The 16,059-nt window shown below is 60.0% G+C and overlaps 3 protein-coding genes across 7 annotated transcripts in view; 2 read left to right on the top strand and 1 right to left on the bottom strand.

The window, feature by feature from the left end:
* The window catches only part of LOC308186078 (fatty acyl-CoA reductase 1-like), a 110,007-nt gene that overhangs the window by 49,276 nt on the left and 44,672 nt on the right, over nt 1–16,059 (bottom strand). The window lies entirely within an intron of this gene.
* On the top strand, nt 4,366–8,455 carry LOC308185312 (uncharacterized protein). 4 transcript variants are annotated; one of them, XM_080573241.1, is made up of 7 exons: nt 4,366–4,548; nt 4,992–5,103; nt 5,349–5,435; nt 5,601–5,705; nt 5,814–5,994; nt 6,548–6,639; nt 7,108–8,455. In XM_080573241.1, exons 1-7 carry the CDS (start codon nt 4,463–4,465, stop codon nt 7,516–7,518), a joined length of 1,074 nt encoding a protein of 357 aa, XP_080429367.1. In that variant the 5' UTR covers nt 4,366–4,462; the 3' UTR covers nt 7,519–8,455. The 4 variants fall into 4 exon arrangements, with proteins under 4 accessions (XP_080429367.1, XP_080429366.1, XP_080429365.1 ...); XM_080573240.1 differs by having other exon boundaries at nt 5,601–5,994; XM_080573239.1 differs by having other exon boundaries at nt 5,349–5,705.
* LOC308185936 (uncharacterized protein) lies at nt 9,029–10,765 on the top strand. The gene is made up of 2 exons (XM_080574660.1): nt 9,029–9,719; nt 10,136–10,765. Exons 1-2 carry the CDS (start codon nt 9,642–9,644, stop codon nt 10,385–10,387), a joined length of 330 nt encoding a protein of 109 aa, XP_080430786.1. The 5' UTR covers nt 9,029–9,641; the 3' UTR covers nt 10,388–10,765.

Raw genomic sequence — 16,059 nt, 5'->3', positions numbered from 1 at the left:
TAATTTCTCCTTTCTTATGTTTTGAGAACTTGTGATCTTTGTTTTACTGTTCTCACACTGCTCATCCTATTTTTCTCAAGCTTCTGCCTTATTTTGGAACAGTGAGGCCTTCTACTGTCCACTTACCTACTTAGCATTTCTCCTTATTATGACTACAGAGCTACCTTTGAATACAGAAAATTAGTTCTCTACCGCAAAAACACGACTTAGTTTCTTACATGTTTGGAGGGAGAGAAAGTGCAGACTGCCTTGTGGAATGGGGATGTGAAAGGTTTGACAAAGGAGGCTGAGGGCTTCCAAAAGATTTCCATTGTGAACACTGTTTCCTGGGAGCCATAGCTGGGGTGGGTGTTGGACGTAGGGTCATGGTTAGGGTTAGAGTAAGAGTTAGATTTGGAGAGAGAGAAAGTGCAGACTCCCTTTATTAGTGGGGTTTTGAAAGGGCTTCTAAAGACAGTTGAGAGCTAACAGAAGTTTTCCCATGTGAGCACTGTTTCATGGGAGGCCTACGGTGGGGTGGGTGTTGGAACTGGGTGCTCTCCACGGTTAGACTTAGAGGCAGGGGTAGGGTTTGGAGAAAAATAAAGCTCATACCACTCTTGTGAGTTTGGAGAAAGCTAAAGCACAGACTACCCTGATGCATGGGGCTGTGAAAGGGCTGAAAATGAAGTTGAGGTCTACTAAAAGACTTCCGTGATGAGCAGTTTTTCATGTAAGCCTTAGGTGGGGTTGGAACAATACCCGGGTGTTGACTAGGATTAGGTTTAATGTTAAGGTCAGGGTTTCTGGTATGGTTAGGGTTATGGTTTGGAGAGAGAGAAAGCTCGGGCTCCCTTTGTAAGTGGGGCTGTGAAATGGCAGCTAAAGGAATTTGTGGACTATGAAACGCCTTCTGTTGGCAGCACTGTTAACTGCCATTCAGCAGTCACTCGCCCGAGGCGATGGGCTCCGGGGCAGATGTATTCTGCAGTGGAGTGGAGATCACAGCGTGCAGCCCTCAAAGCAGCTGAGGGAGCCACCAGAAGCCAGCAGTCCTCACGATGGGGCTTTGCTGGAGCCAGGAGTGCCCCCCTCTGTCATACAAAGGCAGCCCCTGAGTGGGGGTGGAGGGGTAGGAAGGCTGAGGTGTCCGGACACCAGCCCAGCGGTCAGAACAGCAGTGGGCTTTCTGTGCAAAGGGGAGGGTGGGACCGGCATCTGTGCTCACAGAGCAGCCTTGCCCGTGCCCACCCCACCACCCCTGTAGGCGAAAGAGAAGTCGTTGTTCACAGCAGTTCCCTCCACTAGCAGTTCCCTCCACCGATGACTATTTTTAAATCCCTACTGTGTCAATAAATACTTCCCATGTATCTTGCAGTGCAACGTACAGCATGATTTTATTTAGTAAATTTAATATTTTTTTTTAAGTCTGCACATCTAATTTGAGACTGTTTAAAATCTGTAGCCAGAAGCACTAGAAGTTTGGACTATAGATGTTCCATTCCCTTTGTTGTTTTCTGACTTGCAGACTAGCAGGTCAACACAATGTCTTGCCTGGAATTTCCTTACATTCTAAAATTAGAGAAGGATCTAAGAAACAATAGCAAATCAAGTCTCTAAATGTCCTGCTCTGGCTTGAGGCTTGGCTGTCATTTAGACTTTCACCTACTTCCTTTTTTCTTAAACTGATTTTACATTAGATAAACTGAATTAAGAAGAGCTCATGCTGCTCAAAATCAAACTGAATTTACTCTTCTCCTGATAAAGCTTTTCATACTCACAATGAAGTGATACACATACGATTTCTGTTAAGCTTGAGTAAATCTTAGACAGCAACCTTTGCCAAGCGTCACAGCCTAAAGGGTTACCTGGCCTGCGTGTGTGCAGAGACTGCAGCGGTGAGTTTTCAGGATTCTGTAGGACACAAGCACACGGGAGCTTTCTTTCCTGAGCTTCCTTACTTCATTACAAGTTACTACAAATCACGAGCATACCAATGATTGAGAAAGCAGGTATACATCAACCTCTTATGAATTATTAACAGGGAAGCACACATATACATCTCTATTATCAATAGAAGCAGCAATCAACGGTAGCAGCAATCAGTAGTAATACACGAGAAAATACTCAGGGATCAATATTAAAGGTTACTACAAACCTATCCTTAGTAAAGAAGCGAATGTACTTACGATTGGTTCCCTATACGTGCATGTATATACACGTATTCCAAATGTTACCGGTATCAGGTGTGATCAAACTGATCCCTCAAACCGACCTCAAAAACAGCCTAATTGAGAAAAACAACCACAGAAAAGGGTCAATGAAGAAAATGGACTTCAGAAGGCACAACCCCCCCCTGCATCCCCCCCAAAGAGGGCCCAGGTGTGGCCCTCTTAAAATAACAAGTCTCATTTTGAAGATGACCTGCCTTAGGGAGTTCAGAGTCAGCCAGGTGTCCCTAGCGAAGGTCCAGTTTGTTTAGGAAGTCCTGGAGGAAAAGGGAAAGTTTGTGTGGCACGAGAAGTTCTTAGAGAGAGAGAGGGGCTTCCTTTCTGGTCCAGACCAGGTCATTTTTGTGTCACAGAGATGTAAGAGGGTGTAGGACACCTCCTATTAGATCAGCCAAGAGATGCTGCTACTTTCTGTGATCTTTCACTGGTGACAACCAGTGACGTTTCCTGTTCTCTCAGATAAAAATCTTACATTTGCCAAACTGCTTTCTTTTCTTCCTTTTTCTTAAAGAGCCAAGAGGGGCTGACATTCCTACTTTCCCTCTTTCCCAAAGTATTTTTCACCTTTTCAGACAATAAACTGCTGTTAGAGTTCCTCCTTTTTGCCCTTATCAGTGGTCGCTAGGGAGGTTTCTGCTTCTTAGGTACGCAGCTAAAGTTCCAAGAGGCCACCTGGGCCTTCTGAAGGATTAGCAGTTTGCAGGCTGCCTGGCAGTTGCATCTGCCGGTGTTTTAGCAGACCTTTTCTGTCAGAACGTCTCCCAGGATTGCCAGGTTACCTCCATGGCCGCTCTGGCCACTGAGTGGGAGAGGCAAGGCTCTGGTGTGCCCATGAAGACAAAGGGAGGTCCTTCAGGCACACTGGCACTCTGGGACGCACCACAGAGCCACAGGGAGGTCCCAAGAGGCTGTGAGGGCACACAGGGGCCTTGGGGCATCCAAGAGGACTCAGGTGCCCGGGCCTCACACCCGCAGGCACCACTGGGCCCGTCCAGCCTGGCCCCAGTTGCCAAGGCTCCCCAGCAGGCTGCAGTCGGGGCTTCGCCAGGGACGAGTGCCGCAGCATGGCACTGCCACGCCACTGCCACCACTGAGGAAGCCAAGCGAGCGAGGGTCCGCAGCGGGCCGGGCGGGACCAAAGTCAGCGAGTGCACCCTGTTCTGCAGCACGAGCCCGTTTCCCTGGAACATCAGCAGTGGGGTACAGCCGGCGGGGGGCATGCCGGTTCCTGAAGGGCAGGGCGGCTGTGAGCCAGGAGCCAGCCCCAGCACAGCCTCCCCTGGCAGGAGGGGAGGCTCCCAGCGGGAGAGAGTGGAGGGGACCCAGCTCCTGCTGCGGGGACAGGCAGCAGAAGGCTGCTCACCTGGCAGGAGGCTGCGGTGCTGCAGGACAGGCACCTTTCCTGCTCTGCTGCCAGCGGCAACCTTGAGGAGAGGGGGCATCGGTGCTGTGACCCAGGGCTTGCAGTTGGCAGGGCAGTGGGCACAGGGCTGAAGAGAGGGCACGGCTCTTCCCTCTGCCTCCTGCCCGGCCTACAGCTCTGCCCACTCTTTCTTAATCAGATGCTGCTTCTGCTGCCTCCAGCAGGCCGCTGGAGGGCAAGGACAAGGAAGCCTGTGACTACTTCTGGGCGTTTCTCACTGGCACCCAAAAGGTAACTGCAGACTTTGTCAGTGCGTGAGGCTCAGCCTGCTGCTCCCAGCTGGGGGCTCCCGTGTTTGCTGCCCACGCACAGGCTCTTGGAGAGCTGCTGGCTGTGCTGAGCTGCTGCCCTCCTGGCCCCTCGTGCCATCACTGCACGCCCCGCGGTGCAGTGGCCCTGCCGCCCACGTTGCCACCCTCTCACCCTCCCTGTTTGTCTCTCTGCTCCCTGACTGTCAGGAAGAGGACTCAAAGCTGAAGTTTCTGGCCTCGATCTGCACCCTCTGCGGCACCAGGCTGGAGGGGAGGTACCTGCCCGATGGCAAACTGGGAGCGGAGAGGAAGGCGAGGGGACACCCAGTGGGGCGGGGAGGGGGGGAAGGCTGAGCTGCCCGGGCACCAGCCCAGCGGTCGCAACAGCGCTGGGGGTTCTGTGCCCCCCAGTGGGGGTGGGACGGGCCTCTGTGGGCACAGAGCAGCCTGGCCCGTGCCCCCCCTGGTCTTGACACCAATGCTGGCATAGTGGCAGCAGCGCTCTGCCTGCCCTGCAGATCAGTGCCACCCCCTGGCAGCTTCCCGTGTCCCATCCTGACCACGCTGTCTCCCTCCAGATGCAACTGCCTAAGTCATCCTCTGCCCACCTGCGCGCCGTGATGTTCCTGGGCTGGCAAGCTGCGTACGCCATCACTGAAAGGAGGTACCTTCCCCAGACCTTGGCTTGGCCAGGGCCTCTCCACAGCATGGGCCTGACAGCAGCAGGCTTCCCCCGTCCCGGCAGGACTTCGGTGCTCTGTCTTAGGGCCTCTGCTCTCCCCTGCGCTCTGCCCATCAGTGGGACAGATGGGAGGGCAGAGGGTGCCATGCCCAGGGGCTCTCCATTGTCTCCCTTCCCGGCTTTTTTCCCTGAAGGGAGAGGCAGGAGCTGGAAAGGGCTTTGGGCACTGCGTGCCATGACTGCCCTCTGTCCCTGGCTCAGCAGCACGGGAGAGGGAGAAGATGCTTCCACACAAGCCTTGCCCACCCAGTACGGGTCCCACCTGGTGACTCCAGGCCCTGACATCTACGGTCACCCTTCCAGGGCATCCGGGCACTGCTCCTAGTGCCAGCATCCAACGGGCGCCTTCTCTCCTCTCCTTGCAGCAAAGAGAACCTAGCAGTGCTGTCACAGCACCTCGGCCCCTGCATCAACACCATCTGCTCTCTTGCTCCAGAGAGGGAGAGGGGCAAGTTGGATGCTTCAGTTTATGCTCAGGTAAGCACTGAGTGAGCTACAGAGAGCCTGCTGCCAGTCAGTTCCCGCGCACTTCTTCCTAGTTAGCTTTGGCTGCTGGAAGACCACAGGAGAAGCAGAGAGACAACAGAGATCCTGAAACACCACCGGGCAGGTTGCTGGCACCACTGGGCAGCTGAGGCCTGCCTCAGGCAGCAGGCATTCAAGCCAGCTTCCCATGAGGAAAGACCAGCAGGAGAGCCCCACCCGCTCTATCCTCCTTACAGATTCTGAAATCTCTGGACAGCGTGCTGGAAGTGCTGGTGTGTGCTTCGCCAGGCTACACTGCCACCACCCTGGAGATCATCTTGCAGGTCTGTCCCCAAGGCCGCGACGGGGCAGCCCCGCTTTCCAGGCTCTTCTCTTGCTCAGGAGAAGCCTGGGCACCTTGCGTAAACCCTGCTCGGCGTTTCGCAGAACTGCTGCTACGGGAGCTGCCACCGCATCCCAAGGCAGACCAGCAGCTTTTCTCTTCTCAGGCCCTGCTGCCCTTCACAGAATCCCAGAAAGCGGCAGTGCGTCGGTGTGCCGTGGGGAGGATTGCCAGACTGAGCGAGGTCCTGGTCCCCGCTTCTCTGGTGCAGGTAAGGAGCTGGTGGTTCAGGCAAACTCTAAGCACCCCCTCACCCTTTCCTGGTGTCTCAAGCGCACCAGCTCAGCCAAGCTACCGCTGTCCATCCTCTCACCCCCAGGACTTGTCCAGACACAGAGCGGGCACGGTCAACCTTTGCCCCTTCCAGACGAAGCCTGTGCCACTCCTCGGGCAGCTGATGGGGTGCCTCACCCTGTGCTGTGCCGAGGAGGACCACGACATCAGCTGCGCGTCTGCAGAGGCTCTGCACGCCATCCACAGGATCATGATGGTGCGACAGAGTAAGAGAGGCTGGGGCGGGCCGGCACCTTCCAGACACAAGGGCCCAGTCAACACCAGGCACGGTGCTGTGCCGCTTTGTCCGCCCTCCCCAGCTAGAGGAAGGAGCGGCAAATTCCTCCAACGGCGGAGCAGGGGAGCAGCCGTGCTGCACCAACCCTAGGGGGCTCCCACAGCCCCTGTCGGAGCAGCAGGATGTCCCCTGGGGCAGTGGCTTAGTGGCACTCCTGAGAACCAGCGGACTGGAGAGCCTGTAGCAGTAGCAGCATCGCGGGGCTTCTCTCCTGCTTCAGAGCAGAAAGCCGGACCAAACTCTCTGGCCTTTCTGCAGACTACGAGGCGGTTTGCCCTTCTCCCCCTTGCAACAGAAGACCCATTTCCTCCCCGGCATGTCTCCTGTCCCCACCCCCACCCAACGCAGAGTGCCCCTCTTTGCCAGACACAGGGCCCTGCCACAAACAGAGCTCTCCTTGATGTTCTCAGCTGTCTTCTCCAAGCAGCAGCTTCTCCGTCATTCCTACCACTCACCCACCCTCTGTTTCCCTTGCTGCCCAGGCTACATGATGACACCTGCCCATCCAAAGCTCAGGCTGGAGGAGGAATGCCCAAGCACCTTCCTGCCCAAGGAGACTGCTAACGAGATGACGGTAATCAGCCCCTCCCTCGCTGGGATTCTCGGCTGTGAGGTTGGCAGGAGACCTGGATGAACCAGCGCCCCAAGAACTGTAGGCAGGAGGCAGGGTCCGTCACGGCCTACCAGCAAGCCGGCTGCGGGGTCCCACCATGTCTCAGCAGGGAGTAGCCAAAGGCTGGGGTCAGTGGCCAGCATCAGCACCGCAGCTCCAGCTGTCCTGGCCACCCGCAAGGCCTGGCTGCCCACACACAGCCAAGTGTGCCCCGACCCTGACCTCCACCACCTGCCTTCACCCTGCGCGGCGGTTCCCTCTCCGCAGCCACTGAGGCTACAGTCACCCCAGCCGAGGCCAGCCCTTGCTCCTGCCTGTGCTGGGGGCACAGTGCCAGCACTGCCCTGGCTCCCTCTCCAGAGCTGCCCCCACCGCTCAGCTGTGCCCCGCCACCAGGGCAGGCTGTGTGACATGTCTTCCCTCCCACAGGTATTTGGCAGCTTCCTCCTCCCCATCGAGAGGAGGGCCTTCATCCTCACCGTCTTGGAGGGCATGACACAGCCCAGGGTCGCTGACACAAAGGTGGTTGCCCGTGTGTTGGATGTGATCACAGACTCACAGATGGAGGAGGTTAGCAGTCTGCAGACGGATTGCTTTTTCCCTGTGCTTTTTCCCTCTTGGGGGCTGTTCCCCCTGGCCTGCGTCCAGGGCTTGGGAGCCCCCGACAGCCATTCGGGCTGGCAAAGAGCCACAGGAGGGAAGCATTTGCTGGTGGCAGCTGGGGCCATGGCTGTGCTCTGCTCCATTCTCCCTCGTCTCTCGTCCAGGTGCCATGGGTCATGCAGATCATCCACGACTGCCTGGTGTCGGTCAGCAAGGAGTCACTCCTGGACAGCCTGAACAGGACCCTTTTCCAGATCACCTCCTTGGACCCTGAGCATGCGGTCCAGGGCCTGCTGGAGGCCTTCCCGTGGTGCGATAGGTATGGGGCCCACCCATCCACCTCTGGCACAGCTCAGGACGCCCAGGGCCGGCACAGGCCGAGGGGCGGTGGCTGGGGTGGCCCCACCGACAGCATGCTTTGTCTCTGCAGGGTTGCCACGGCCATGTGGCAGACGATGGTCTCCGAGCCCCGCGTTGCAGAGGACGTGCTGAGAAGCCTGCTGATGCAACGCACAGGGCCTGAGCACGATGGCTTCGGCCCACACCACAGCTGCGTCCGCTCCTGGGCTGTGAGTTCCTGGAGCAGGCCTCGCTCACCCCCAGCGGGGCTGCACTCCCCTCCCCGTCCCCTCCTCCACTCTTCCCCTGTTCCCGAACGACAGCCTCCCCTGGGGCTCCCCAGTCAGGAGGCCCGGGAGCCAGAGCCCAGCAGGGCCACGTGCACTGCTGGGGCCCCACTGCGCACAGGCACGGAGCCCGCCCCGGCGCTGCCACTCTCCGTCCTCCTCCCTCCCCACCTGCTCCTGCCTTGCTGGGCAGCCCGGGGCAGGGCGGCTCCCTGGCCCAAGCAGGCTGCAAGGTGTGGCCCAGGGAGCCCAGGGCAGCTGGCAGGACCCCCGGGGACTGCTGGGGCCTTTGCTCTGGATACGAAAAGCTGGCTTGCCCGTGACACAAAGCAGAGCCGACCCCAGAGAGTCGCTGGGACTGGGCCCCAGGCCAGGCAGCCAGGCAGCAGGCTCTGCCCTGGTGTCTCCGTCAGCTCAGAGCGGCGCCTCGCCCTCACCTCCCCCACCCCCCAACCCGCAAGCTCTGACAGTGCTGCAGGGACATCCGTGCACTGAGAGCTGCGCCTGGCTGTTTTCTGCAGGTAACCAGTGCCATGCACAAGATCTTCCAGCTGCCCTCCAGCAAAGGCGTTGCGCAAACCTGTTCCACAAGTTCTACGTTGCCGTGCTCTTCCAGATCTCCTTCACCCACGAGTGCACGCTGCAGGACTTCAGCATGAGCAGCAGTCAGACGGGGGAGCGCATGTGGCCCCCGGGCAGCTTTCTCAGGTGCTCCATCCCCACTGCCAGGTCTGTGCCCCAGGCCAGAGCCAGGGCCGGGGCTCCACATGTGACGCACGCTGTGCTCTGCATGCAGGACTGCTGTGATGACCATGAGAGCGCTTTTCCAGCACCTGAAGGGTGCCGCTTTGGTTGAAGACATCCAGACGCAGGGTGGCTGGGACATGCTTTTAAGCCCTGAGACCTTCCACACAGGTGTCGCTGTGCTGACTAGGTGAGCGCCTCATCAGTTGTCCTTGTCTCCCCTGGCATTCTTCTCCCGGAGGTGGAGGGCCCCACGTGATCCCCTTCCTCGTGGCTGCTGGGGTGTGCCCAGGGGTCCGAGGGACAACGCTGACCCTGAGCGCTGGTGACGGAGGGATCTCAGAAGAGACCGACAGGGGGAGTGGCCGCTTTGATCTTTAAGGTCCCTTCCGACCCGAGCCATTCTATGGTCCATTCTGTGATTTCCATGCCGCTGCCTCTGAGAGTTCCTGGGAGAAGGGCTGCTGTTGCCCGGTGCAGGAGGAGGACTCGCAGGACGTGTCACCTTCCAAAGCGCCCCTTCCTCGGAGACCAGCGGGACAGGAGAGTGCTGGGGCTGGCTCTGCAGGCAGTGCCGCAGCCTGCGCTGCAGCTGTGTGGCAGAGCAGCCGGAAGGGTGGCCAGCGAGCATGGGAAGGCCCGGGGGCCTGGGGATCCAAAGCGGTCAGGAAATGGCATCTGTTGGAAGGCCACAACTTGCGTGTAGGCGGGGCGTCTCTCAGTAAACCGAGCACATCTATGCTCGTCACCCTCCATGCTTGCAAAGGCAAGGTGTATGGCGAAGGGCGGGCGGCCTCTCCTCAAGCGGATAGCACCAGCTGCTGAAGCAGAGCGCAGAAATGCAAGCCTTGCCCTGGCCTGGCCCATGGGATAGCAGCTAGCGCTGGCAGCGCAGTCCCAAGGAGGCTCGTTTGCCCAGCTTGGTGCTACCAATGTGTTCTTCCCCTGGCCAGGGCTCTGCGAAGCGAAGCACCACTCTACTGTGCCTCGATGTTTGAAGAGGCAGTCACGGGTCTCTGCCAGAGACGGAAGCACAAGGAGATCGTCGCCATGGCTGTCTTCACGGAGGTAGGGCCTAGCGGCAAGTGGTGCCTCTCCAAGGTGTCTTGAAACTCCGGGCTGTCTGGCAGATAGGGGAGGGGGCAAGTTGCCAGTCTGATGGAGCTGGGCTGGTGACTGCGCTCTCCTCCCAGTCACTGAGGCCTTTTCCACTGAGGGACCGGGCCTGAAGCATTTGCATTTTGTCCGTCCTGGGGGGCAGCTCCCTGCACACAACCTCTTCCGAAAGTCCGGGGAGCAAAAGGCTGCAAGTGGTTCAGCGGGCAGAAGCAGCAGGCGAGGGAGCTGCGCTACGTGCCGCGAGGCAGAGCTGTGACTGGCTCCGGGGCCCTTGCCCCGAGCTGTGTGGGAGGGCTGATTCAGCGTACTGCCAGGAGTCCTGCCGGCTGGGCCAGGCCCTCACGGGGCTGCTGGGTGTCTTTCAGTTGCTGGACTGCGTCGACTTTGAGCAGCACATCGACGACTGCATCCTGACCCTTCTTCAGTCACACATGCACAGTCAGTCCTTGGTGCTGCGTAGGATGGCGGTCACAAGCCTCGTCGTGCTGTCTACGAGACCCAAGACAGTGAGTGGGGGCATCTGGGCCAAGTGGCGGCACCCACCTGGGGCGGGGCTGCAGGCGCTGTTGCCCGCAGAGGCTTGCTTGGACTTTGCCAGGAATCGGGAGGGGCGGTAGTGGCTCCACTGCTCTCACTGCCTTCTTCATCGGCCCCTGAGCGCTTCTGGCCAGCCCCTGGACCGTGCAGCACGAGGAGAGCGGCGCCGGTGTCCGCTCAAAGGCACCTCCTGCTGTGCCAGGAAGAGGTCAATGCCAGGCCCCAGGCCAGCCAGCGCGGGGCTGCCTCCGCTGCAGGAGCACTCTACCCAGAGCAGTCATCCTGCTGAGGTTGGGAAGATGAGCCCCCACACGGGGCCAGGCTGACACAAGTGGCTGCTTCTGCAACCCAAGGCAGCAGCCTTCTGTCCCGAGGGGCCTCAGCATGCTCCGTGCTGGCCTGGAGACAGACCTCTGCCCTGGGCTGCGCCCGCTGTAAGCAAAGGGCTTCTGCTGGAGTGGTCCTCGGTGATCCTGAAAAAGAACTGCTGTGTTTCATGCAGGCAGTAACTCTGCAAGGCCTGCTGCCAGAGGTCATGCAGCAACTGCAGGATGCCGACGGCGCCATCAGTATGAAGGCCCTGACTGTCCTCCGCAACGCACTCCGCCTGGCAGATGGGCAGGTGGTTGGCCCCATCGCTCTGCAGCTGCCTGAGAGGCTCCTGCCCCTCTTTGAAAACGTAAGGCTGGTGGGCAAGCCGGAGGTTTGGCCAGCGTGGCCACGGGGCACGTGAACGTGGCCTGGGGGTGGTGCGTCCCTCTCCGCATGTCTCACTGGCCTGCGAATTCTTCTCCCACCACGACCCCTGGGCACGTGCTGGAAACGTTTTGCTTGGTGCTTCTTGGGCTCTCCTGCTGGGGCAGTCCCTCCCTGTGCAGAGCCCTGCAGACGTGTGCTCCACAACGGCAACTTCTCCTCGGCCCCTCGCTGCCCGTGGCAGCTTCTCCCCTTGCCACGTGTCCCCTCGCCAGCCCCAGGGTAGAGCATCTGCAACCCACTGCCTTGCCCTTCCTGCGTCCTGAGCCATTTTGCACTGCCTGCACGCTTGGCCTTACCTATCACAGCTCACTGCAGCGTGAGAGCCAGGAGCGTGTCTCCCTATCAGCCACACCGACCCCTTGCTCACTGTGAGCTCGGAAGAGCCTGGACTGAGGTCCTCACTTGTTCTGTCTCACCAGGAGTCCAGCTGCGTGAGAGAGCTCTCCATCCTTCTCTGCAAGGACGCCATGGAGGTGGCAGAGGGCACCCATGAAACGGAGATGAAGAAGCAAGTGCAGAGCACCCTCCTCCCCCTCTTCTTCCACCTGCATGACCAGAACCAGTGTGTGGCTCAGGTGGGGATTTCTAAGCTGAGCGGTCGCTTGAGGGGGCAACACCCCTCAGGAGGGCCTGCGCATCAGGGGCACGGGCTGTTAGCAAGGCTCCCTCTGAACGTGCCTCACCCTGGGGCCGAAGCTCCTGAATCCAGAAGAAAGGTGCGGAGCCCCTCCGTGCGTGCACCAGGCCCACCACAGCCGTTTTGCCCTTGCTGCGCCTCCACCCACACAAAGGGCCAGAGCGGAGGGGCCTCTCCCTGCCCCACATCCAGCCCCACACGCCGCCCTCCACAGAACAGCCCGCTGGGAGGCTTCCTGCAGCCCTAGAGCTGTCAGGGGCCGAGAAGGTGGGCACGGGCGTTTTCCAGGCCCGCCCTGCCTGCTCCCAGCAGTGCTCAGCAGTGGTGCGTAGCCACGGATACCTAGGCACTAGAGTTTTCACGGGCATCCCAGCTGTGCGTGCAGGTGTCTGAGGCCAGTGGTGTGGCGCCCAACAGTTGTCGACCCCATGTTACGCACAGGGACCCGCCAGATGTCTAGGCTGAATGCTCCCTTGCTCTCTTGGGCATGAGCACCCTGGAGCTGCCAGCGTGCTCACTGCAGAAACCCTGGCCCGCACAGTGCCCTGGGCCACGCAGAGGGGTGCAGCCCCTGCCAGGGCTTGCAGGAGCCAGCACGGCCTCCAGCCCCACCAGCCTGGGAAGGGAGCTGCAGACAGGACTACAGCTCCCAGCATGCCTCGGGACGGAGCAGCCCACCTGACCCCGCGGGGACTCCGGAACGCCCCCCCGTGCCGTTCCTCTCCTCTCCCTGTGCCGTCCCTCTCCCTCTTCCCAAACCGTTTTCCCGGAAACCCACAAAGGGAAACGGCAGAAAAACGCACCCCACGCCGTCTCGGGGAGGAAATACCTGCCCTGAGCAAGGCTGGAGGGGAGGCACCTGCCCGATGGCAAACTGGGAGCGGAGAAGAAGGCGAGGGGACACCCAGTGGGGCGGGGAGGGGGGGAAGGCTGAGCTGCCCGGGCACCAGCCCAGCGGTCGCAACAGCGCTGGGGGTTCTGTGCCCCCCAGTGGGGGTGGGACGGGCCTCTGTGGGCACAGAGCAGCCTGGCCCGTGGCTCCCCGCCCCGGTCTTGAGGCCAATGCTGGCACGGTGGCAGCAGCGCTCTGCCTGCCCTGCAGACCGGTGCCAGCCCCTGGCAGCTGCCCGTGTCCCACCCTGACCATGCCGTCTCCCTCCAGGTGCCCACACGGGCCCCAAGGGAGCCTTCAGACCGCCTCCCCGGCAATGCAGCTTGTGCTGACGGGCCTTCTTCAGTGCCCCGCATCTCTCGCTGTGGGAGCGAGCTCTCCCTTTCTGAGAAGAACTTTCTTCTTATTTCCAACCTGAACCTCCCCTGGCGAGCCCCGACAACCACCACCGTAAGACAACAGATGTTTTATTAAGACACACTAAGAAGAGGAGGGACGCAAAGGCAGTTGGCGGAGAGGGAGTCTTCTTCCTGAGAGGAGTCCATTCTCCTGTCCGTGTTGGCTTTCATGAGAGCTGCCAGGCGGGAGAACCTCCGTCCTCCTGATGTGCCCTCCAGGCTGTAGAGGTGCCCCAGTAAGGAGAGGCAGCGGGTCTGCTGAAGCTTCCAGGCGAGCTTCTTCCTCCTGGCACACAAGAGAAACTGCTGAGCCCAGAGGCACGGCTGTAGAGCACCAAGTCAGGCTGGGCAGGGGAAAGTGGGGTGGCGGCTGAGACACGTCCGCCTCCTCAGAGGAAGGGAGCTGGTGCTGGAAGGGCTGCCGGCATGGAAGTGGGCAAATGAAGAAGTGCTGCCAGGGGCAGCCGACCGCTACAGAGGGTGTGCTGGCACTACGGGACTGGGGGGGGGGGGAAGTGATGCCAGGCACCAGCAGGAGAAGGACTATCGCAACTCTGCGCCTCCTCATCATCACGCTCCCCGCCCCGCACGCACACCTTAACCCAACCCCATCCCGTCCCTGGAGGTCACTCCAGACTGCCTTCCTTCCCTTGTTAAGCCCGTCCTCCCTGTTCACACCTCTCTGTTCCCAGGCACCCCTGGCCTCATCTGAAACGTGCCAGCAGGTGCATCCCTCGGCACAAGCTGCTTTCTACCCAAAGGCCCAGGGACCGCACAGGGGGGCAGCGTGAGGCTGCACTGCCCGCTGTTTGACCCACACGTCGTGCCTTAATGCCTCGGTCCTGCTAATGAGCTATGGGACAGCGTAGGTATGGCCTGAAGTCCAGGCAGGCCTGGGCCTGAATGCCTGGCACCAGAATACTCTTCCTTTCCCATGTGCTCCCTTCTGCTGCTTACCGAGCCTCTGGCGGAAGAGAGGGTGTTCTTCTGTTTGGGGCACAAAGAGCACCCTGAAACGTTTCCCACAGAGACTTGACAAAGGCTCCGGCACGCGTCTGAGGGAATTGCTTTTTCAGAAGGCTCAGCGCCCGCCTGGTCGTTTTCTTGGCCAGCCTCACGCATCCTAGATTACAGCAGACCTGCACAGGAAGAGGGAGACGGGCAGACACGGACCGCTTTCCCAAGCCTCTCCTCCTGCAGAGGCTGCAGAAATGTACCAGGGGCTGCCTATAGCAGGGACGCCCCCTGCAAGAAGGGAAAGCATCCGGCTCCATCCTCCAGGACACCCCTCTGCGTCACCCTGCCGCTTTACCTCCCCTTTGAGGCTGAAGAAGGTCGCCTCCTCAAAGCAGTCTAACGCAGTTGCTGTCTTCTCCATGGAGTTCCTCAGGGCCTCCGCTTCGTTCAGCTTCATAAGGGCCTTCGAGCAAGCACACAGGCAGCAGGTGAGCATCGGTGCAGAGCCCCTGGCCAGCTCTGTCCTTCCCTCTTGCCTCCTGTGGCACCTGCCTTAGGAGGGCCCGCATCTCCCCACGCGATCCCTGCCCTAGCACAGTGCCCCGTGGGCTCGGAGCTCAGGCACCAAGGGAGCCTTCAGACCGCCTCCCAGGTAATGCAGCTTGTGCTGACGGGCCTGCTTGAGTGCCCCGTGTCTCTTGCTGCGGGAGAGGCAAAGCACAGGAAACAGTCCGGCTCTGCCCCCGCTGTTTCTTTTGGGAGGCCCCTTAGCGGGCGTGTCCTGTTGCAGTGGACTCCAGGTGCGGTGCGTGCTGGCAAGCAGGGCCACTCACCATGTAGCTGTTAGAGACGTGCAGGTAGGCAGCCGCACACTCCAGCAGGTAATAGAAGGCTTGGGAAGCGTTGCCTATTGCCACATAGTGGCGAGCCAAAGGCACAAGCACTGATTCGATGATGGCTTCGCATTTGCAGGAACACTCGCCACCGTCCTTCTCTTCGGTCCTGCTGGGCTGCGCAGTTGTCCACTCGCCCGCTGGTGGAAACCGCTCTGACGCTCTGGTCAGCGGCAGGATGCCAGGAAAAGAAGAGAGCAAAGAGCGGATGAGCATCACCTGAGATGACCCTGCTCTCCCTACAGGTAGCAACAAAAGCCCAGTTTCCTGCTGTCTCATCCCAGCTCCCACCCCACAGCCAGCCTCCTCGTCCCAGAGCTGGAGTCCCAGCCAGCAGCCAAACGGCAGAGCTCCATCCGTCTCCTCTGGAGCTCACTGGTTTCCACAATCATCAGAACCTTGTCTCCTCACCTCAACTCCTCCTCCGAGAAAGCCTGCTGCTGCTGCAGGGCATTTGCACTACCTGGGAAGAAGAGAGAGCGTGTCAAGGACCTCCCCACGTAGCCCGGGCTAAGAGCTGCGGGCTTGCAAGGCTCCTGCCGAGCAGACCCAGGGCACAAGAGCTGCGGTGATCATCCTCGTCCCCTGGCTCATCCCTGGCAAGCTGGGGCCCACCAGGTCCCCAGCACATGGGCCTGGGCTTCCAGAGGGAGGGGGCTCCGCAGCACGCACACAGCCTACCCTCAGGGGTGTGACTCCTGTCCTTCTTCAGCTGTTCTCCAGCGAGCACCAAGGCCTCCCAGCTGTGCCAGTCATCCTCGTCCGCAGAGCCCTGGCAGTCTTCCCCATCCTGGGGACTGGGGACGGCAAAGCGGTGGAAGGCCACAAAGTCCCCTCCGTGGCAGCTCCGGCATTTGTGCGCGTGCTTCTCCAGGAACGCCGCACACTTGCGCTGCGTGTTGGCCCTCTGTCTCTCGGGCCACAGCTCGTAGGCTGCCTCCCGCAGCAGCGGGGCACAGAAGGCCAGGACGCCAGCCCGCCACTCCGTGGTCTCCTCGCTCATAGACGGCCTCTCCGCCCCTGCAAGGCAATGGATCGTGGCCTCAGACAGAGTGGTAGAGGCATTCTCAACAGCCGCTGGGAATTTCCCTCTGCGCAAAGCTGGTGGGGGAAGGCCCCTTTCAGCTACAGCGCTCCTGGGTCTACGTTACTGCCACCACTTACCGCTCCCTGCCTGCTGAGAGGTGGACGGCTCCTCTCTAGCATCTTGGACGTC

This window comes from Anser brachyrhynchus (genome assembly GCF_964034855.1).
Source record: "Anser brachyrhynchus genome assembly, chromosome: Z".
NCBI classification, from domain to species: Eukaryota; Metazoa; Chordata; class Aves; order Anseriformes; family Anatidae; genus Anser; species Anser brachyrhynchus.
Note: the sequence above shows the minus strand (reverse complement) of the source record. Positions and strands in the feature narration are given on the sequence as shown.

What these genes read in the sequence shown, in the direction of transcription:
- LOC308185312 (XM_080573238.1), top strand. Translation starts at nt 4,463, where the DNA reads ATGCAACTGCCTAAGTCATCCTCTGCCCACCTGCGCGCCGTGATGTTC. An exon ending in TACGCCATCACTGAAAGGAG is followed by an intron (nt 4,549 to 4,991) that starts GTACCTTCCCCA and finishes CTCTCCTTGCAG; the next exon opens with CAAAGAGAACCTAGCAGTGC. An exon ending in AGACTGCTAACGAGATGACG is followed by an intron (nt 6,640 to 7,107) that starts GTAATCAGCCCC and finishes TCCCTCCCACAG; the next exon opens with GTATTTGGCAGCTTCCTCCT.
- LOC308185936 (XM_080574660.1), top strand. Translation starts at nt 9,642, where the DNA reads ATGTTTGAAGAGGCAGTCACGGGTCTCTGCCAGAGACGGAAGCACAAG. An exon ending in CCATGGCTGTCTTCACGGAG is followed by an intron (nt 9,720 to 10,135) that starts GTAGGGCCTAGC and finishes GGTGTCTTTCAG; the next exon opens with TTGCTGGACTGCGTCGACTT.